The sequence below is a fragment of the Anomaloglossus baeobatrachus genome, chromosome 4, assembly GCF_048569485.1.
Source record: "Anomaloglossus baeobatrachus isolate aAnoBae1 chromosome 4, aAnoBae1.hap1, whole genome shotgun sequence".
NCBI lineage: Eukaryota > Metazoa > Chordata > Amphibia > Anura > Aromobatidae > Anomaloglossus > Anomaloglossus baeobatrachus.
In genome coordinates this window covers 331,626,888-331,650,851 of record NC_134356.1, presented here as the reverse complement: position 1 = coordinate 331,650,851, position 23,964 = coordinate 331,626,888, and the positions used below count along the sequence as shown (strand labels likewise).

Here is a 23,964-nt window from a genome sequence, read left to right as displayed (position 1 = left end):
GGGTGTTGCATTGTCACAGATCAGACATTGATGACTTATCCTAAGGATAAGTCATCAATGTTAAAGTCTTGAACAACTTCTTATTATTTTCTTCTGAAAACTTCTGAATTAAAAAAAAAACAACCCAAAAAAACAACAAATACAATTATATAACATATTTATTTGAAATAAAAAAATATGGATCTTTGAAGACAAGGAGGAAAAAACGAGTGCAAAACAAAACTTGGTTTTGAAGGGATGGGGTTAATGTTTTATTACCATAAACATGGTACATAATATATTTTCCAGTTCTCACACATAAGTTGATGTAATAAGCTACTCCTCCACATTTCCTAGTTTTGATAAATCTCTGCCATTGTTTGTTCAGAACATGCCGGTCAGAAGTGTCTTCTAATCAGCTGTTTTTCTAATGACTTTTTTTTTAATTTGTAGGCGAAAGATTTTAATATGGAAAATTTGAGCAAGCCGGAACTGCGTTTTCTTTTAAGTATATTAGAAGGAGAGTTGGAAGCAAGGGACCTTGTGATAGAAGCATTAAGGGTAAGTTTTATCTCTCATGCTGTGTCTTGTTTTTAATAATGCATTACACATTTTAATGAGTACAGAGTAGAAAATATACTAAGTATCAAAATTTATCATTTTACTAACACATTTTACTAAAACATTTTGCAATAATATGTAGAACTGGCTGACGAGGACACCCGCACAAACATTTTAACATTATAAGGCCCCTATGTGACCCGATTGCTTTGATTTCAGTGGATTGCTGACCTAGGGCACCTACCTTAATAGAATAGAACATGCATGATCGGTGTGCCAGTCCTCCGATAAGTGTCCCCTTCCCTACAGAAAACTGTTGGCACTTTTTTGATGTTACATTTGCACTTTACTTCAATAACATGACAAAATCCTCTCTCTTTGAGTTATTTTAAGATAAATTTTACCCTAACCTGTATCGTGTCACATTCATCTGTAGTTTGGGTGCAGTACAATTGTGACGTCACTACGGTTCTTTTCCTAGAATCTCTGTTCTATTTCTAAACTGTTGTCATGGTGAGCTACTGGCTTTTAGAGGATCTAAGTCACCATATTATTTCATCCATCCTATCTTGCAGTCTTTTGTTAACTAATGGTCTGCAGGTTGGTTTGCAAAGACAGAAATAGTCGTCAGCTCATGCTGTGAAACTTTGGTTTCATGGCAAGGTACTGAGCCACCGGTAGTCAAACAAGTAAGAAAATAGCCTAGATCTGATATGCAACAAATTTCAGCTTTATTTCATCCTTTTAAAGTCATGGTTCTTTACATACAGTAAAGACTTGACTTTACCATGTAACGCGTTTCACGCCTTGGTTGTAACTAACTATAGGACTAAGGGGTGTATAGGTCTGACTTATGTTTTTGCTGTTTTAAAAAGGATGACCTTAAACTGGATTTTTTTTGTTGCATATCGGATGCTGACTATTTTGATATCTGTTTTCGAGATAACCGCATCATATAAGTTAATATATGACAGTGTCGAGACGATATGAGAGGACAGTGCTGCCCATCAGTCTGATTGGCAATGATTTTCATTTACAACTATAGTCAATTTTCTTCGGTATGCCAGGCTGTGTTGGTGAACTGAGTGCACATTTACAGTAGAAAGCTGTATAGAGGGCTCACAAAGGGGTGGAAGCAGTTTAGAATGACAAACTTGCTGGCAGGTTTCCTTTAATTGGGTTTCTGCGTTACCATTCCATTTGGTTTGTTTCCATCACATTCTAGGCATAATGTATTTTTTTTCAGATCTAAACTCTGACATATGTACATGGACTTATACATGTGATAGCTGGAGGGTACATATTCTTTTACAAATTGAATAGCACTGTAAAGTACTCCAGTTAAAGACATTTATAGAGCTATTTTTTATAAAAGATACATCACAAGTACATTTTATCTGAAATAAGCCAATTAAAGTATCATCTGAGAATCTGCAGAGCTTGACCTGGCCCTCAGGCTTCATTGTGCTTATGGCCACTGCTTCTTGTTTGAGGCTAATATAAGGCTATTAATAAGCCAAGACTTTTTTATTTTAAATGCATAAGACATTCACACTGCAGGAAGCAATTTTTCAGGCACTTTGTACTAGTAAGAAAATATCTACTGAGCAGCTTCTTCCCGGGGGTTTTAGAAGCCGAGCAGTTTGATGTTATTTGATCCTTTTACAAGGCTGCCCTTGACCAAGGAAGAGAGTTCTTCACCCCCTCACAAATATACAACTGAGAATAAATCTGGGATTTTAATCTTCTTTTAGAAACCTTATCATCATCACCCTCCGAATCATTTTAGTTATGTCTCTGAAAGTTAAGACTTTTCCTGATGAGTACCATCTCCGCAGAATAGAGGAGTTGCTAACCATGACCACTAAGGAGTCATTTTGAATTTCACAACTTATTTGTCACTATTTTGGGATCATCTAAAGCCACAGACAGTTTGTAAACTATGATGACAAGCTCAAGTGGGCAATTTCCAGAGCTTAACACATAAAAATGCCCTTGTCCTGGAGCTGGGCCAGTCCTGCTCAAGTTTTCGCAGCAGTCTGGAAAGAAAAAGTTGAATCACAATGTATTTAGTTTGAACTCCTATTAAAAAAGTGATAAAAACACTGACTCCACAGAATGTCCTTATGAGAAATTTGAGGCCTCTTAAAGATTTTATTCAGTTTAAAATTCTGACCTTACTTCACATTAGAAGCTAAATATTCTAGGCTTTCACTAGTGATTCTAAGTTGAAAGATGCGTTTGCTGCTGTGGCATATAGCCGAAATCATACACCCATGTGGTGGCCAATGGTCCCGTGATTTGGAAAGGACAACTTCTCTTTACTCACAAAATAGTGCAACTAAATTGCAGGATTTTGGACACACGGTGCAGTATTAGCTCCCAGTCGAAGGCTGAGCTCAGTAGAGCATTTGTGTGAGGTATATTGGGAAGAATATGAGAGGATTATGACATTCATACATGTCAGCCAACAACCACTTTTCATTCACACACCCTATGCCCTGCAGCAAAAAGGAATTTACCAGATCTGGTCACCAAATGGCCAGGTGACAGAATCTAATTAAGACTTAAGAAGTAGCTCCAGCCAGAGAACGCCCTCCTGCTGAAAAGATAATTCAGCTATGAAGGGGGTATCGGGGAAACTGCATGATTTAGTAAAACTTCAAAGACAGTTTGCTGTCAGGAAGGCTCCTGTGTAAGAACTACACTGTTGAGGAGCGCGTCGCTCCCATAGAAAGGGCAGGCAGATTTCTGGCTTCAGAACAGCGAGAGGTACATCACACATTTTTTATTAATAGTGTGATGTGCGGAACGGGCGATAATTAATAACTGGCCGTAGGAAGACAAAAGGCACCCCGTGTTTCCTATCCATAGATAGATCAAATCATAGCTAGAAAGTTGATGGTCTTATCTCCTGCGTGGGACACTCAGAGGCGGAGATATGGAAAAAACTGCCAATTCATAACTCTCTGGAAACTAAAGACGCATCCCATGTAATCTTGTGCTGTTCTTTTATCTCGATCCACGAACCCCATGTCTGTGAGTTCAGCTTAGTATTACATGCTACCTGGGCTGGTTTCTGGCCCAATATAGTCTTGATAACGGACCAGGCCTATATCTAATGAAGAACTGGTGTCAGACTGCTGTATCCTCTTCCACTGGGGCTACTGGAAAGGTTCTTGTGGCCGGTTGGGGTTGGGGGAAAGTTAGAGTTAGGTGCTACATCGGAGTTTACGCGGCCTGCTCTGATTCCCTCCCTGTGCCCGCTCGGAGTGCAGTGTAACATTGCGCCAAGCAGACCTTATGTACACCTTGGAGGCACGGAATGTTGCATGTTGGCAAAAATGACGAGGTCGTATCGCGTGACCCTGATGTATTAGAGACATCAGGGTGGGATGAGATGCAATTTCGTCACAGATTGTCAACTCCACAACCGAGCAGAGGGACGTCTGGGTGAAACCCGCGACTTGGTTCGTGACAATTTGCTTTTAGGCCAGAAAATAAAATACAATTATTTTCTGTACGGTGTTCCATTTTTCAGGTCCATTCATTCATTTTTGACACCTGCATGCCATTTTTTACTTCCACAAATGCAAAAAAATCTAAAAGGCCTAAATCAGTTTGCTATGTAATCTTTACAATTAATCCATTAAAAACAATTACCATGTGAATACTCTGTTTGGCATCTGTCATTTTTTTTACTTATTGAAAATGAATTGCTAAATCTTATCTCAAATACAGGAGAGACTAGTCCATGCTCCTTTTTTTTTTCGCAAGGACACCTCGGTAGAAAAACATTCATCTGAACTAGCCCATTTGTTTTGGTCCATGTTCTACTGACTGAAAACACAGTTGTGTGAACCCCACCTAAGATTTCCATCATTAAAATAAAAAAAAACAAACTAGCCTGTATGTAGTTTAACTTTGTAGCAGAAGGGTGTTGACCTGTATTGTTAGCACCTGTGTCTCAACCTGTGCCAAGAAGTAATCTGTGGCTACACCCATTTTTTTCACATGTGATTCATGACTTTGGGAATGATGTGGCATCTTTCAAATGTCTGTAACTGTGCTTGTACATCAGTTCTGCAGAGTTTTCCTAAAATATGTATATTGAGTATAGATAGATTCTTCATGTTCACTATTTCATGACAAAGGCATTTTAGAGACGAAATCTGTTTCATTAACTACTTGCACAGAATAGATTCAATAGTGTTACATATCAATGAAGGATCTGTATCATTTGCTCATTGTTATTAAATGGTCACACTGTTTTCACAATTTTTGAATAAATCAATTGTACACGAAAAATAAAAGAAACAAAAGGAATGCACCTTATAAGAGAAATCTGCTTCTTTCTCCGCTTAGGAGACCGCTTCTCCTCCACCCTGCCTCCTGAACACATCATCCACTCTGTTGGAATCCGTCTTGCTCAAAGTAAAACAGACACAGTGAGGTGTCAGGTTACATCTCCTATTATACTTTTTGGTGAGGGGAGGAGGAGTGAGCAGTAAAAACTAGGCAGACCAAAGCAGGTTTAGCTGCTGCTTAAAAGCACCACTCCAGGGGGGGCGTGGCCGGAGCTTCATGGAGCAGGATGCCTGAGGGTTTAGCTCCTACACCCCCGGGATTAAATTAGCCCTCTACATCAGCCGGAGAAACCTAACATGGGGAAGAAAAAGCCCCCAAAGGCGCCCAAGGACCCCAGGGACCCAGCAGCAACCACCCTGGACTCTTACCTGGTGAGGGAAATGCCAGGGGAGCAGGAGGACGCATAGGCGGCGGGAGCGGTGCACCATCCATGCGCTCTGACGGCTGCAGCGGCGCTGTGTGCAGGAGAGACCGAGCGGGACTCACCCGCCCAGGTCACAGAGGAAGAGAGAGGAGAAGGTTCACTGGAGGTCGGAGTCGCGGACGGAGGGAAAAGCGAGGAATCGGCAGATGGCGGCAAGCAAGGGGCCTCCCTCGTGGGCAAGATGGCGGCACCAGGGGAGAGGACGCGAGGTGACACATCCGAGCGCCGACAGGAGTGGGAACAAGGCGTGCCAGGTGAGAGTGAGTGCCCCCGGACCACCAGGCCAAGCGGAGGGTTCACCTTCTCCCTGGAAGCGGGCCCCGGCAGTCTGCTGGAGACAGTGGTGATAGTGCCGCCCCTCCCCCATAGAGATCCTGGAGCGAGGTGGGGGCTGCAGCCTAGCCGCTTCCTCTGAAGGCAAGCAGAGAGGAGCCGGTGAGGAGGACTGGGGTGAGGCAGGCATGGAGTGGGGGAACCCCGGGTATGAGATGGAGAATGACCGGAGGGAAGAGGAAGGGGAAGCCCTGGAGGAGGCACAGGAGGACAGAAATGAGGCTGCACTGCCTGCTGGAGCCCCCCAGCCCCCATGGGACAATCTAACTAGCACTGGGAATGATCTTCTGTCCTCCCCGCTGGGACCACCAATGCTGCAAAATGAAAACCTCACTCCCAGGCCACAGAGAGCCCACAAGCCATCTAAGGATGCAGGGTTGCAGGGTTCAGATCCTGCAGCCCAACAGAGGGGGATCCCCAAGCTCCCACCTGGCCCACCTGATAGGGATTCTGTCAGGAGAAGTTGCCCAGAAAATAAGACCACCGGCCCCCTACATTCGCAGCCTGCAGGCCCACCAGCAGACTGGTGGGAATTTGTTTGTCAACTCCCCACTAAGAGAGACTTCCAGGCACTCATTTCTGAGGTTAAAGATACCTGCAGATCCGAAATAGCGGCGGTCCGCCAGGATGTTGCTTCTATCTCTAATAGAGTAAATCTGCTGGAGAAGGACCACAATGAAGCTAGAACAACCATCCGTCACCTTCAGTCCCAAGCCTCCTCCCAAACAGAAGTCATAAGAGAGCTACAACGCCATATAGAAGATCTAGACAACAGAGGTAGGCGCCAAAATATAAGGGTTAGAGGTGTCCCGGAGGCTCAAGCGAAGTAAGATGTTACAGTAATTCTGCAGACTATATTCAACTCACTCCTCCAGCGCTCTTCGGACAACCCAATCCCTATAGATAGAGCACACAGGGCCCTGCGCCCCAAAAATTTAAAGGGGAACCCAAGAGACATTATCTGTCACCTCACTGACTTCCAACTTAAAGAGGAAATAATGTTTAAGGCACGGCCGCCAAAACAAGTGATGTACCAAGGCACCAAGATCCAACTATTTCAGGACCTCTCGTGGATAACGCTGCAGCAGCGGAGGGTCCTTCGCCCATTGCTGTCGTCCCGGAGGGCCAATAGCATTCTCTATAGATGGGGATATCCGTTTAGCCTGTCTGCACGGCGAGGAGAGACGTCAGCCAGCCTTCGGACCTCCGCGGACCTAGAATCCTTCTGTCGGGCATTTGACCTTCCCACCCCAGACCTACCGGACTGGACTTTGCCTCAGCAGACACGGCAGCTTTCCCAGGCCTGGCAGCCAGCCACCACATCGCGTAAGCGGCGATCCACGAATGCAAGGGAAGAAGGCCCCACCTGAACGTAACCTCTCGTGAATTCACGACTACCTTGTGAACTTAATAGAATTTCTCCTTTTTTTTTTTTTTTTTCTTTTTTTTTTTTTTTTTTACTAAAGAATCCCGGGGGGGATCTAGGACCCGTAAGTCTGGTTTTGTAGAGTTCCGTCACTCACCCCACCGACGGAGTCGTACCAAGTTATTCTCACTTTGGTTTTATAGTGCAGGTTATAATTAGTGCGACAATCTCTACCCTGAGAGAAGTCTGCTCTGGCGCTGGGATAGTGGACGGTTGGTATTAACTACCATACACCTATCCTACTACATAATTGCAAAATTTATGTTTAGGTTTGTCTGTTTATGTCCTGGTTATATTCACAGGTATGCAACCCACCAAAGTCTACATGCTTTATCTCGGAGGGGCTTGGGGAGTACTTCTGTCACACATACCAAACGGGGGGCCCAGGCACTAGCCCTCACACTAGCATATATTGAAGTCCTGAGATGGCTAAGTTAATCAGCCTTAATATTAAGGGCCTAAATTCAGATGTAAAGAGGAGGCTGGTCCTCCAGGAGATGCGAAAATCAATGGCGGACGTGGTGTTTCTACAAGAGACACACTTCACAGAAAAAAGCTCTTTCAACTTTGCCCGCCATTGGTTTCCCCAATCCTTTTCGGCCACAAATACAAAAAAAAAAGGCTGGGGTGGCGATACTGATTTCCCGCACTTGTCTGTTTCAAGTAAATAGATGTGACGCAGACCCCTCAGGCCGCTACCTCATACTTCAGGGCACCCTGAATGGGATACAACTAGTCTTGTGTAATCTCTATACCCCAAATTCTAATGAAACTAGATTTGTTTCTTCAGTCTTATCACGCCTCCCGTCAGACCGTGGGGCATTCCACATTATAGGGGGAGATTTCAATATGGTGTTTTCAGAAAGGGCGGATAGAATGCTTGCACCCTCACACCCTGCAGGCTCACATAAAACATCTCACCTATCTACTGGTTTCCGCAAATTAATTCATACACACCAACTATTTGACTTGTGGAGAATTGACAACCCGACGGCAAGGCAATACACCTTCTTTTCACACCCCCACAATTCACACAGTCGAATAGATTATTTCTTTGGCAACGTCCACACACTTAGAACACTCCAACAAGCACAAATAGGCAATATCACGTGGTCGGACCATGCCCATCTGACAATATATCTTAATTTAACAAATGCCCTCTCAAAAAGAACCCATTGGAGACTGAATGAATTCTTACTCACCAATATCACCTCCCGTGAATCACTCCGTAAGGCTATACAGAACTACTTTACTGAGAACTCTTCGTCTCCTCCATCGTTCCCGATGATATGGGAGGCCCACAAGGCAGTCATTAGAGGGGAGTGTATAGCCCTTTTGTCTAAGCTTAAAAAAGACTCGCAGCGACACTCGCCAATATGAGACAGATCTCCGTGCAGCAGAAGCTCTACTCCACACCCGTCCCACTAAGTCCCGCCTGAAAAAGGTGATAGACCTGAGAACTAAATTAAAAGAAATCTCACAGGGGAAAATAGAGAAGCTCCTACGCTACTCTCGCCAGAAATATTATGAGTACGGTAATAAACCACACACGATGCTGGCTAGAAAGCTTAGGGATCAAACCATAAATTCAGCCCCTTGTGCCATAAGGGACACTTTAGGCACCCCTCATTACGACCCTACAAAAATCGCCCAACTTTTCCATGCATACTACACATCCTTGTACTCTCTCCCCCCGACACTGGCAATGTCCCACCCAGACAGAGCAAAAATAGTAAACGAGTACTTGACGGACTGCCACCTCCCAAGACTGTCCCAGGAGGCCCTGGATGACCTTAATCGGGAAATACTACCAGACGAGATTAACCAGATCATTAAGGACCTCCCAAATCATAAAGCCCTGGGCCTGGACGGGTTTACGTACTGTGAGACTGTGACCGGGGTTATCTATGACGGCCGGTATGTCTCGCCCCGGTTGTGCTCACTCCATGATAGAAAGTAACTCCACTCCAGGGTTAATGCTGTTTCCCTACAGGCTTAAGGAAGGGTTAAAAAGGAAACAGGAACAAGGGCAGGTGTGCCGGGTGTGAGGGAGTGATCACAACTCCCTGAGTTCTCTGCCGGAAAGGCACATGTGTACTGTTGTGGACTTTTGTTTGGATATTAAACCGTGTGCTGTGAACCTTGGTGCCTGGATCTCGTGTCTTCTGCTGCGCAGCCGACCACGCTACCTCACATATGGTGGAGAATGCGGGCATGCCAGCCCGGTGAGGTGTAGCTTCCATTTCGGGTGACCCGGTAGCACATGTCCTGGATTCAAGCAGCTATACTACAGCCAAAACCCGGCGACGCCATGGAGGAAATACTAAAGCAGCTGATTCAGGCCAATGCACGTCAGGAGCAAAGGCACCAAGAACAGATGGTTCTCCTGGCCAAGTCGATCCGTGCCGGACCGGCAGCAACAACCCCGGGACCGGGTGATGACGGCAGCGTCCGGAAAATGGTGAGACAAGCGTTGCAAAAGATGACCCCGGGGGATGATGTGGAAGCGTTCCTGGCAGTGTTTGAGCGGGTGGCCGAGCGGGAAAAGCTGCCGACCCCCCAGTGGGCTGAGGTATTGTCGCCCTATCTGACGGGGGAACCCCAAAAAGCGTACCTGGACCTCTGTACCGAGGACGCCATTGACTATGCGACCCTGAAAGCCGAAATACTTGCTCGTATGGGGGTGAATACCTATGTCCGGGCTCAGCGGGTAAATCAGTGGTTCTATGAGGAAGCCAAACCCGTACGCTCCCAGGCCTATGACTTGTTGCATCTCGTAAAAAAGTGGTTGCAGCCTGACACTCTGAGCCCGGCGCAAATGGTGGAAAGGGTAGTTGTTGATCGTTTTGTACGCACTTTACCCGTCACCATTCAACGGTGGGTTGGACAGGGCGACACAAGTACCTTGGACCAATTAGTGGGCCTGGTAGAGCGTCATGTGGCTACGCAGGACTTGATACGGGACACTGAGACTTTGCGTACCGCCCGTCGGTCCGGCCCCTCCAAGCCAGGGCCAAAGACCCACCGCTGACACCGGTGCGGGAGTCCGCTACCGTCCCGTCTGAGGCCGCACCCTCCGTCCCTGAGGTCCGGAAGGCTATGTACCCTAAACGACAACTCGTCAAGGGGGTTTCCTTCCCTATTAGATGTTGGCGGTGCCAGCGGGTGGGACATATGGAAGCCCAGTGTCCACTCACCACCGAGCCCATGGATTGTGGGGTTACCCGGCGGGGTTCAATGTATGCTCAGGTAGTGTGTACCGCTGACCTGGTCTACCCAGAGACTGAGCCCCACTTGTGCCAAATACAGGTGAATGGATGTCCGGTTACAGGCTTGTTGGATTCCGGAAGCTTAGTGACCCTTGTGCGATCAACCCTAAGGGCTAAAGTAAAGGCCACAGGACGTACCGTGGGGGTGGTTTGCATACATGGGGACCGCCGAGACTATCCCACGGGGATTGTCACCATCACAGCACCTTGCGGTCAGGTGCAACATGAGGTGGGACTTATTAACACTCTTCCCTATGACGTGATCCTAGGAAGGGATCTGCCCTATTTTTGGACTTTATGGAAGGGACCTCCTAAGTCCCCTCAGATATTGGTCAGTCCGGGACCTGAGCCCTACAATCCTGAATCCGGGACGCCTGCCGTAGGGGTCCCCATGATAGGGACAGAATGTGAACCCGATAGGTCGCCCCTAGAGGTATTGGCAGGAGAGGCTGAGACGGTTGAGCCCATCCCGGAGTTGGAGGCATCCCCGGATACGTTTGGGACAGCCCAACTCCAGGACCCTACATTAATACATGCCCGGAGTCGGGTGACAGTAGTTGACGGGGTGGCACAGCTGCCCGGTGCCCAGGTAAGGTACCCCCATTTCGCTCTTAAGCAGGATTTACTCTACCGGGTAGATGAAATACGAGGCGTAGGAGTAGAGCAGTTGGTGGTGCCCCAGCCTTATCGCCGGCGGGTCCTCGACTTGGCTCATAAACACCTGATGAGTGGCCACCTAGGGGTCAAGAAAACGCAGGAGCGAATATTGCAAAGGTTCTATTGGCCCGGGGTCTTTGGGGAGGTAAAACTGTTCTGCGAAACCTGCCCGGAGTGTCAGCTTACCGCACCCCTGACCCACTTTCGCAGTCCGTTGGTACCGTTACCCATTATAGAAGTCCCTTTTGAACGGATAGGGATGGATCTGGTGGGGCCCCTCGTAAAGTCTGCTCGAGGGCACCAACATATCCTAGTGATCGTTGACTATGCCACCCGGTATCCAGAGGCGATACCTCTCAGACATACTGCGGCGAAGCTTATAGCTCGGGAGTTGTTTGCGGTGTTCTGCCGGGTGGGGTTGCCCAAGGAGATCCTTACGGATCAGGGGACCCCATTCATGTCTAAAGTGACCAAAGAGCTATGCCGGCTACTCCAAATCAAGCAGTTGCGTACGTCTGTGTATCATCCTCAGACGGATGGTTTAGTGGAACGATTCAATAAAACCCTGAAAACCATGCTCAAAAGGGTGATTTCCAAAGACGGGAAAGACTGGGATATGATGCTTCCCTATTTGATGTTTGCCATACGAGAGGTGCCACAGGCATCCACGGGGTTTTCGCCTTTTGAATTGTTATACGGGCGACATCCCCGGGGATTGTTGGACCTGGCAAAGGAAACATGGGAGCAAGAGCCCACCCCCCATAAAAGTGTGATTGAACACATTTTAGGAATGCAGAACCGCATAAGCGCGGTCATGCCAATTGTGAAGGAGCATTTACAGGAGGCTCAGGCCGCGCAAAGCGGCCGCTACAATAGACAAGCCACCGTGCGGACCTTTAAACCCGGGGATCGGGTGTTGGTATTGATCCCCACGGCGGAGAGTAAATTCCTGGCTCAGTGGCAAGGCCCCTATGAGATAAAGGAAAGAGTCGGGTTGGTCAACTATAAGGTATTGCAGCCCGGTAGGCGGAAACCTGAACAAATATACCATGTCAACCTATTAAAACCTTGGCAGGAACGGGAAAGCCTGATGGTTGATTTTCCCCCATCTCCCTCCTCTTCGGGTCGTTCAAACCCGGCTCCAGCAACCTCCGGAGAGGACGAACCGGAAGTAAGGATTGGAGAAGCCCTCACCAAGCAACAGAGGCGAGAGGCCAGACGGCTGGTTCAGCAGAACCCCGATGTCTTCTCCGAGTTGCCGGGTAGGACCAGTCTGATACGACATGACATTGTCACCGAGCCTCACCTGAAGGTACGCCTGAAGTCATACCGGGTGCCGGAGGCTCGACGACAAGCCATATCAGAGGAAGTGAAGACAATGCTACGCCTGGGGGTCATCGAAAAATCCCGGAGTGAATGGGCTAGTCCTATTGTCCTAATACCAAAACCCGATGACTCCTTAAGGTTCTGCAATGACTTTAGGAGATTGAACGAAATATCCAAGTTCGATCTCTACCCCATGCCCCGGGTGGATGAGCTGATTGATAGGCTGGGACAGGCGTGATATTTCACCACGCTCGACCTGACCAAGGGGTGCTGGTAGGTGCCCCTGACGGAGTCCGCCAAGGAGAAAACCGCTTTTGTTACGCCGGAGGGTCTCTTCCACTATGTTGTCTTGCCTTTTGGGTTACATGGCGCTCCGGCCACGTTCCAGAGGTTGATGGACTTGGTGCTGGAACCCCACCAGGCGTATGCATCAGCGTACCTTGATGACATCATTATTTACAGCTCCGATTGGCAGACCCACTTGGAACAGGTACAAGCGGTGGTGGACGCGCTTCGAACAGCCGGATTGACAGCCAATCCCAAGAAATGTGCGTTGGGGCTCACGGAAGCCCGCTACTTGGGCTACGTAATAGGCCAAGGAGTGATTAAGCCCCAAATTAACAAGGTTGAGGCGATCCAGAAGTGGCCTAGACCCCTGACCACGAAGCAGGTTAGGGCCTTCCTGGGTATCGTGGGGTACTACAGGAGGTTTGTAAAAGATTTTGCGGGACTATCAGCACCCTTGACGGACCTTCTCAAAGGCAAGAAGTCCGTCATGGTGCGCTGGACTCCGCAGGCCGAGGACTCCTTCCGGGCCCTGAAAGGGGTCCTGTGCGGACAGCCCGTTCTTGTCAACCCTGATTTCCGGAAGGAGTTCATAGTACAGACTGACGCCTCGGAGGTCGGCCTGGGTGCAGTGCTGTCTCAGGTGGTTCAGGGGGAGGAACACCCCGTCACCTTCTTAAGTAGGAAGCTCACCCCCTCCCGAGCGGAATTATAGCGTAGTGGAGAAGGAGTGCCTGGCGATCAAGTGGGCCTTGGAGTCCCTACGCTATTACCTGCTGGGACGACAGTTTCGCTTGGTGACGGATCACTCTCCACTGGTCTGGATGAGGTCCGCCAAGGAACGGAATGCCCGGGTTACCCGGTGGTACCTTTCTCTGCAGAACTTCCGGTTTACGGTTGAACACCGGGCCGGTAGGTTGCAGGGCAACGCCGATGCCTTGTCCCGCGGCCCGTGTTTGATGGCAGGAGTTCAACCCCGCTCAATTGAACTGAGGGGGGGGTATGTGAGACTGTGACCGGGGTTATCTATGACGGCCGGTATGTCTCGCCCCGGTTGTGCTCACTCCATGATAGAAAGTAACTCCACTCCAGGGTTAATGCTGTTTCCCTACAGGCTTAAGGAAGGGTTAAAAAGGAACAAGGGCAGGTGTGCCGGGTGTGAGGGAGTGATCACAACTCCCTGAGTTCTCTGCCAGAAAGGCACATGTGTACTGTTGTGGACTTTTGTTTGGATATTAAACCGTGTGCTGTGAACCTTGGTGCCTGGATCCCGTGTCTTCTGCTGCGCAGCCGACCACGCTACCTCACAGTACCTATACTATAAAACCTTGATGAACTGTCTCCACATCTGACTCAGCTATTCAAACTTTTTATGACAGGGGAGGACATCCCAAATACATTCCTACACTCCTACATAACTATCATTCCCAAAACAGGTAGGGACCCTATGGAGTGTTCGAGCTACCGCCCTATTGGCCTCCTAAATTCGGATCTTAAAATATTCACCAAATTATTAGCAGAACGTCTAAATAATTGGCTCCCACAGCTGGTCCATAAAGACCAAGTAGGATTTGTCCGCTACCGGCAGGTCAGTGATATGGGCCAGGACATTCCGGTCCTCAATTAGCACTCTCTACAAGGAGAACCAAGTTAAAATCCTCATGTCATGGTACCACACTCCAGAGCTCTTGCATAAGTTCAATCGAAATTACCCGGATGTGTGTTGGAGGTGCAGCCTTGGAGGAGCATCTTTATACCACATTTTCTGGACATGCCCGGCCATCGGAGGCCTCTGGGAGGAGGTAGAGTCACTGATGGGCAGATTGGTGGGTAGAAGTTTGTCCAGGGACCTGGTGGTGTTTTTGCTAAATGCCCTCCCGTCATCCCTGAGCAAACCGGAACTAAAACTCCTACTTCATATCCTTACAGCTGCTAAATGCCTAATCTCCCTATTCTGGAAGAGGGCAGCCCCTCCGTCTACCTCCGATCTATATGCTCGAATAAAAGATGTTAGAAATATGGAAAAACTGACAGCCCAGCTCAATAATACCATGTATGGTTTTATGGCAACATGGTCTAGTTGAGATGAGCTTGTGGATACCTACCAAATTTGAAGATGAAAGTGGGCTTATGATAATATGTGCTCCTCCTGTACGCAACCCTGAGGGGGTGTGCGAGGGCCCCACCGGGTCCCCTTGGGTTTGCCCCCAGTGTCTCCCATTCTCGGATATATCTCATGATTGAACCCCGCCCATCCTTCAATTGATATTCAGTAGGTATATGACATAGCAAATCTGTACACATACCTGTGAAATGTTTCGTTTATTTTTTGGAAATGTATATTTACTTTTGTTGTTTAACATGTAAAAAAAACAAAACTCTTTTTTGAAAATAAAAAGTTGAATAAAAAAAAAAAAGCACCACTCCAGCTTTTATTGTTTGACCACTGTAGTGGTATTTTAAATCTAAGGCTGGGGCCACATGGGGATTACTGCGATAGTGCGAGCGGGCCGGCGCTGAGGAGGGGAGGGATTTCTCTCCCTCTCTCCTCCGTTGCCGGCTATTGCCATTCTCGGACTGCAATCACGGTACACTGGTGTACCGTGAGTCAATTGTGATTTTTTTTCTCGCCCCATACACTTGAATGGGTGCGAGAGAAAGAGTCTTGCATTACAATCGCAGCATGCTGCAATTGTTTTCTCAGTCCGATTAGGGCTGAGAAAATAATCGCTCATGTGCACTGACAAACAGGCTAATATTGATTTTTTTTTTTTATCGCACTCTATCGTACCGATTTTCATGCTGTGTGGCTTAGGCCTAAGTCTTCTGCCCCTGATGCTATACCCTCCAGCGTCTTCACCTTTTTTCTGGTGATGCTCCGGTCCCGCACCAGTTGAAAGTTACGTCACAAGCTCACAGTGCAAATCTATGAGATCCAGAACGAGCCTGTCATAAACTTGTAATGAAGTGTGAACTCTGGGTTGCTCCATGAAACACTGGAGCAGCCGGCTGGTCACAAACTCCAGAACATTGACTGATGCAACGCTGATAGCGGCAGGGATCTTAGATTAAGGTCACGTTACATAGTGAGTATTTGGACAGTAGTTTACATCAGTCTTTAAAAGCCAAACTCAGGAGTGAAACAGGGGAAAAATAGAATAGAAACACGTACACCACTTCTCCATTTTTTTTTTTCCACTCCTGGTTTTAGTTTAGAAATACTAATGTAAAATACTGAACAAATACTCAGCGTGTGAACGTTGTCAAAAAACAACTGCTCATTTTGCATATAAGAACATGGATTTCTCTGGAAGAAGACATCAGATCGCCGATATCAAGGTATCATTTTATTCAGCTTCCTTTGACCCATGTGCCCACAAACACAGCTTAGGAGGGATGATCCTACTGCCGGATTCCCTTTAAGCAAAAATTCAGGAGCTGTCTCAAAAATATTGATACAGAGTGAGGGTATGCTCATATTTGTGTATAAATCTCACAATATTATTCTCTGGAGGTGTACTGATCAGTGATTTTTTTTTCTCATGCCAATTAGGATCACACGCATCCATACAAGTCTATGGGTGTATGTGAAAAATCGAACTGCACTCGGATCACATCCAAGTCCAGTCTGATATATGCTGAGATAGGCAATGGAGAAATTGGAGAGTTTCTCTCCTTCTCCGTACCTGTGATCTGACTCTCACATGAGAGAGAATTGGATCACAATAGATGGAACTGGGCTCATGCTCACAGCAGAGTTTGAGCCGAGTATCATTAGCATATCACATCTGATTCTCTCACATCAGAGAACATACGCCAGTGTGACCCCGGGGTTAGTTGACAAATAGGTGGTGTAAACTTAGAATAGACAGCATAGAAATGAACCAAGAGCATGAGTCACTTTTCTAAGACAGTCTAGTCTGTGTCTGCAGTGTCTAAAAGTTAGACTGTTTTGTCCCTCGGTTGTTTTATTAGTGTTTAATGTGGTTTAGTCCATTATACACAATCAGAATTACAGTTATTGGGCTACTTGTGAGCTCATTCTTCATTAATATTTACTGTTATAAAATGTCTTTGGAGGCCTCTTTAGAACTGTCATCATTAATCCACTGACATTTAGGATTGTGTTTCCTGTTAAGTAAGTGGTAAGCAAGCAAGGTTATTAATACATACAAGAGCTTATGCTCACGTCATAAAACTTAAGGTAACACAATTCTAGCATCAAACTAATTTGACTAGGGGCTTTGTGACACTAGCTTTATCTAGTGGTTTGTGCAGTTTCTAATGCTTCAAAGAGGAGAGTCAGAAAATTGACTTGTGACCATAGAACGAAGAGCTCACCAAAGAGCATAGTTCATTGGTTTGCTTTATTCTGAATGCAGTATACCAAGTCATCACATAGCATTGCTGAGATGCTTGTAAATGTCACTGATCTGCTTGTAAACATACTGCAGGCAACTGGAAATGTTAGATTTATATGTCTAGTTTCAACTTCTTCATATCTCCATGCATAACCCCTGAGCTATAGTATTTGTGACATTGCGCGTCTCTGCATATCTACAGTATTTTGATGACTCCAGTGTCTGTATCTTATTATTTCTTTAAAAAGGACTTATCAGCTATCATGACATATTTGCTATTAATATTCTTCATGAAATAATTATGCAGAATCTATTGTGAGAATTCTGCATCATGCCATCCCTGTCTTATTTCTGGAATCTCATGAATACAATGACAACTGGGTGTAACCATTTCATTGGCCAAATAGAGGGGATGTCCTTTACTTTTTTTTTTTTATACAATGTGCGTAAGAACCGACAAGCAGTTGTTAAAGGGAACCGGTTACCAGATGTTTTTAATACTTGCCTAACGGTTGGTGCAAAGCAGGGCAGATCAAAGTGCGCCTGCGCAGGATCTCTCTGTCAGCTAGTGTAGATGACGTAGAATGCGTTATCCACACTAGCTTCAGAAGGAGGACAAAGATGGCCGAAAGAGGAGGCGTGGGACCTGGAGAACGGAGACGCCCATCTGACCGGTCTGCTCTGCACCAACCGTTAGGTTAGTATTATAAACATCTGGTGACAGGTTCCCTTTAACTACCTGTCTGTTGTATCTGACAGATCTCCACCATCACAGTGGTCACAAATCACTCGTGCAGGCGATTTAGCGGCTACCGGTGATGTCATTAAGATAGCGTGGCGGTTTCTTTTCCCCTTTGCTTCAATGACAGGGCGTGACTGCTGAGATCATGCTGATTGACATCCAACTACCTTTCAATGTGCCCATCCACGTTAGGTAGCTGTTGGCCAAACACTTGTTCATCCAATAGCTATCTTTTCCCAATTCCCAGGGTGCATGAATTCTCATTGTGGCTGACTGTTCATGTTTTTATTGAGGAGAGTGGATAAAACCCACTTTAAACTCCTATGACTGTGACTTACCTCTACCGAGAACAAAATAGTTGGGCCTTTGAGTTGAAACTACCCAATCCTTCACCCACTTGACATCACACCTGGCCATAATATTCGGGAGGGAACGTTACTCAAAAGAAACAGTAATTGTGGTCTTTAGGTTTGAGTCCTTGTAGTACAGGCTTCTGCCTTCCTAGGTGAATATTCACCAAACCCTTCTGAGTAAGTATGCCAGCTGACATTGTTGGTGAAGGTTGTACTTGGCCTCAATGAAGTTTTTTTTCAAGGAAGTTTAATTCTTTCATGTATTCTGTGATGTCTGATTAACATGACTGTGAACATTTTTTCCCTTTTGTTATTATGGGAGGTTACCCAAATAAAGCGGAAAAAAGTGTATTTATTTGCACATTGTGATTTGCACGCCATCTCTTAAAAAAAAAAAAATAAATGCTAAAATTTAAAATTTGCTGACAGAAACTTCATGAAATCCCAGTCAACTCTGTGAGTTCATCAATGGTCCAATGGCAATCTTCCAGAATGTCTTGATGACTTTTTGGCACATTTTCTTCAGTTTAGTCAATATAGTAATAATAATAATAATAAAAAACATAACAAAATAAACGAAAGATCGAACAGCCTTCCAAAATATTATGCGTTCCCCAAAAATGTCGGCTGGTGTACTGACTCAGGATTTCGCATACATTTTCTTAGTGGTGGAAGCCCATACTAGTGCTTTCCTTTCCCCCCTCTAGAAAATGGTTGGAAATGATGAACCTCCTTAGTTATCAGGTGTTATACTATTCCTTTGGTTCACTCTTATCCTGGGGTGGCCAGTTAATTGATCCCTATGAGTAATGGACATAATAGTAAGTGCTTTCTCTAGTTCCCTCATACATGTTACGAGGGGCTGCTGATAAGTCTTTGGCTTTGTGATTATTTTTGTTTCTATGGTAATGAATGTTACCGTATTTTTTGCTTTATAAGACACACTTTTGTTCCCCCAAATTTTGGGGGAAAGTAGGGGGTGCGTCTTATAAACCGAATATACGGATTATATACTGCAGGGTCTAGGGGAGGTGGGGGCCGCTCTGGAGCGGTGCTGGGGGCTGCTGGGGGGCTGGTGGAGGCTGGTGAAGCTGCGGGAGGGAGCCTTTGATCTCCTGCTCCCGCTCATATAATATGCACAGCCGCTGTTCATCACTGTGGTGTTGAAACCGCACCGCGGCGATGGGCTGGGGGAGCTGTGCATATTATATCTGCCTGTGCTCCCTTTGATCGCACATGCACCCCTGTGTTAGATATGGCCCCCATGCTGCTGCCCATAGTAAAATAAAAAAAACTCTACTTACCCCCTCCACCGTGTCTCCCCGGTCTCCCTCCTGGTGCTGTGATCATGCTCGCAGAGATTTCACTCTGCTGTGCCGATCACATGACCGGGACCGTGAACCAGGAATTGCAGGCAGGAGGCCGGAGCTCAACCCCAAGGAGGGGGACACGAGGGAGCACAGTGCTGGAGAAGGTAAGGAAAGAGTTTATTTTACTAAAAGCAGCAGCATGGGGGCGATATCTAACACAGGGTAATGTGTGCCAGCCACAGGGGGCCGTGTGTTCCAGCCACAGGGGGCCGTGTGTGCCAGCCACAGGGGGCCGTGTGTGCCAGCCACAGGGGGCAGTGTGTGCCAGCCACAGGGGGCAGTGTGTGTCAGCCACAGGGGCCGTGTGCCAGCCATAGGGGCCGTGTGCCAGCAATAGGGGACATGTTGCATCACTGGGGGACGTGTGCCAGCACAAGGGGGCTATATTCAATATAAGGTGGCCATATCCAGATTAAGGGGGCTAATTTTAGGATGGGGGGGCTATGAGGGACATATACTCTATATGATTTGTTAGACGGACACTGGCATTATAAGACGGACCCCATTTATTAAAAAAAAATTCTCTATTCCTTCACCAAATTTGGGGGTGCGTCTTATAATCCGGTGCGTCTTATAAAGCGAAAAATACGGTATATCACATGAAAGCCTTTTGTGTCTAATATATGTTTTCAAAATTTTGTGTTTGTTGCTTATGGCAACTGTGCATGAAAAAAAAAAAAGGTTTCCAGCATCGGAGAGACGGAGAAATGTATTAAAACTTAAACATTTATTTAGTCCATTAAAAACAGGATACCACACACGAGGGCTTTGGGGCTCACAGTGAGAGACGCGGAGATGGTCCTTGTCCTACGCGTTTCAACCTTACAGTCTTAATCCATGATTAAGACTATAAGGTTGAAACGCGTAGGACAAGGACCATCTCCGCGTCTCTCACTGTGAGCCCCAATGCCCTCGTGTGTGGTATCCTGTTTTTAATGGACTAAATAAATGTTTAAGTTTTAATACATTTCTCCGTCTCTCCGATGCTGGAAACCTTTTTTTTTTTTTCCATGCACGTGTCTTTCCGCCCGAGCCAGGGCGTTCCGTGCATCGGGAGTGGACCCTAGGGTGAAGAGAGGTGAGCTGAATTCATTAATTTTCTCCTATCGTTATGGCAACTGTGTTCTACGCATGCGGGAAAACAAACTGGCGGAGTCTAATGCAATATTCACATCAACTGAGAGCAGAGGAGTGATAAAATTCTTGTTTCTGCAAGGAAATTCCGCAAAGGATTTTCATGGTGATATTTCGCAGACATTGGGGGATCAATGCCCTTCATATTCCACAGTTAAGATCTGAGTTGCCAAATTTAAAACGGGCCACTTAAGCACCAATAATGAGTAACTTCCTGGACGACAGAGAGTGGTTCTTGCTCATGAGATCCTCAATGCTGTGCACAACCTCATACTGGAGAATGGACAAATTTCAGCTAAAGCAATAGCAGACATCATGAGGATTTCCCATGAACATGCTTGTATCATTATCCATGAACATGCGGAATCTATCTGCAAAGTGGGTTTGAGTGAAAACTTCCTGGTCCATTTGTCAGCGTTTCCGGCAGGGCTGTGGAGTTGGTAAGCCAAACCTCCGACTCAGACTCCTCAATTTCCCTTGCACCGACTGAGACTCCCACATATATTTCTTATATTTAAGTGAAAAATGTATTGTAATACAATGTGAACATTAGACATTTAATCATTTTTTATGATAATAGTTTTACGTAATAAACTATGTAAATGGCAAAAAACAGTCTTTAACAAAAACATACTAAATAATATTTGTGCAGTCTATGAGTTTGTTCTAAGAAATAGAATTGCCTCCTTCATAGATGACCGCAAATCTGACCTAATAATAATAAGGCTAGAGAGCAACCTCTCTACTAAAGATGAGCGAACCTCTGAAGGCTCGAGTTCGGTTTGCCGAACGGAGGCTCCGTTCGAGTTCGGTTCGACGAACCATTTGACGAACCTCATGAACCCCATTGAAAACAATGGAAGGCAAACACAAACACATAAAAACACATAGAAAACACCTTCAAAGGTGTCCAAAAGGTGACAAACAACTCCCAAGACACCACAAACACATGGGAAAGTGACAAGGACATATACTCATGCGAAAACAATACAGCTGGATGACGAAAAAGAGGAGGAGACACAGATATATGAGTATATGCAAGTGAATATCGATGCCATTACTGTGCAACTTGAGCCTTGCTCATTTTAGGCTTCCAATCTGGATAAATTGCCTGAGCTCGCCACTTACGCCTTGGGGATCTTGTCGTGTCCCGCAGCCAGCGTTCTCTCGGAACGTGTCTTCAGTGCTGCTGGGTGTGTGCTGACAGATAAGCGCACACATCTGTCCACTGACAGTGTAGACAGACTAACGTTCATCAAGATGAAGAAGTCATGGATCACAGATGACTTTTCTACCCCTGTGTCATTCAGGGGAGGCGAAAGGCTGGTGTATTTTTGAGAGTGCTTCATGCAAAGCATCTTTTTAAGATTGCAACTGGGGGACAACTGATGCCAGTGAAGTGGTGTGTGTGTGGCCCTATTTTTAGAAACGAGGGAGACTGTGGTTGGAGTGCCCTTGCTGTGTTTTACATGATTTTAGAAGGGCATGACATGGCTTTGAGGTTGACTTTCAGCATCTGCAAACTGTTGGCTACAGAAATGCTGCCTTTCCAACCTTTTCAACAGAGGATTTTCGAGACCTTATGCCCATCGCAGTGCCCCAAGAGCCGATGCCCAGTCGCCACTCCTTCTCCAAGAAAGGCGTGCCCGCGCTACACTAGCATGTCGCACACAACATCACCGCTTCCTTGAGAAAGTCTGTGTGTGACAGGGTGCATTTCACCACAGATACTTGGACCAGTAAGCATGGACAGGGGCGTTACATGTCACTGACTGGGCATCGACTCCTCTGCCATCATCAGCACTATCTACGAAAGGAACACGTTGTCACCTTGCGATCGGAGTACAAATTGATGGAGCGGACTCCGGAGGTGACTTAACAGCCGTGTGCGACAATGATGCAAACCTGGGTGCGGCCCTTCGTCAGGGGTATGTGACACACGTGCCTTGTATGGCTCACATGTTGAACCTGTTTGACCAGCAATTTTTAAACCACCATCCCGGCCTACATGGCCCTCTGCAGCGGGCATGCTCGCTATGTGCTCACTTCCACCGTTCACACCCAGCAGCTCAACAACTTGCATCGCTTCTGAAGTCTTTCGGTCTGGCGGTTCACCGCCTGAAATGCGATGTGCTGACACGCTGGAATTTGAATCTCCACATGTTGCAGCGTCTGTGGCAGCACCGGCGAGCCCTGCTGCAATACGTTATGACGTATAGCCTGGGCTAAAGAGATCCAGAGGTGGGGCAGATCACGCTGCTGGAGTGGTCTCAGATCAAGGACCTATGCACCCTTCTTCAAAGTTAAAAAATGGCGATGAAGATGTTTAGCACTGACGTTGCCATCATCGGCATGACAATTCCGGTCATCTACATGCCAGAGCACACTCTAAACAGCATTCATAGTCAGGTGGTGGGACAAGAGGAATGGGAGGACGTACAGGAGGAGTCATATGCGCAAGCGATAACATCTACAAGGTCCAGGCGGTCAGCAGCACCAAGGCGGCAGGCATGGGACGGTGGGGGAGATGGATTAACAAGGGCGCATAGTATCAGCCTAACTGTTGAGGAAGGTGCAGGAGCCCATTAAGAAATGGAGGACGAACTGTCGATGGGCATGGAAGACTGAGCAGATGAGGGAGAGCTTGCTCACATTTCGGTTGTGCGAGGTTGGGGGGAGAGGGCAGAGGAAGGAAGCATGATTCTCACCTCTCCGCCACCAACACAGCAAGGACTTGGTCCTCCTTGATGCGCAAGACACATGAGCGCCTTCTTGCTGCACTACCTACAACATGACCCTCGGATTGTCCGAATTCGAAGTAATACTGACTAGTGGGTTGCCACACTGTTAGATCCCCGGTACAAGACAAAATTTGGCAAAATAAATTCTGCCACACAAAGGGACGCACATATGCAGGAGTATCAGCAGAAGCAGGTACGCAATCTTAGCTCGGCTTTTCCACTAAACACCAGTGCTGCACAGAGTGAATCACAATGCTTTGTCATGGCTAGTAGGAAATGGTCTTTTACTTGTCCACATCTGAGGGCCCGAGGGCTGGCTGCTGTGCTGAGATGGCATTGACTATGGTGTCCCTGCAGAGGTGCAAATGAGTAAATATACAAAATGAGTGGCAAAAGGCCATATGCTGGTGGAAAGGGGAACAGGTGAGTTGGAAAGTAGAAAAAAGTTTGTGTCCGTGGGTTTGGTGGTTAAGCAACAGTAACATCTGCTGAAGAAACACCATCTGTTACGGGGGGACTGGCAGATTAGGATAAGGTGGTATGTATCCCAATCGCTAGTCGGGGTCCACCGTGCTCACAGATGGAAAAGGAGATGCTGGCAACACGAAGGTTAGGCGGAGGATACAGAGCTGGGT

The 23,964-nt window shown here is 46.7% G+C and overlaps 1 protein-coding gene across 1 annotated transcript in view; it reads left to right on the top strand.

Annotated features, from left to right (window-relative positions):
• The window catches only part of CTTNBP2 (cortactin binding protein 2), a 245,981-nt gene that overhangs the window by 36,289 nt on the left and 185,728 nt on the right, over positions 1-23,964 (top strand). The window contains exon 2 of the mRNA XM_075345037.1: positions 433-540. Coding sequence (XP_075201152.1) covers positions 433-540 — 108 coding nt within the window. The remainder of the gene's footprint in view (positions 1-432; positions 541-23,964) is intronic.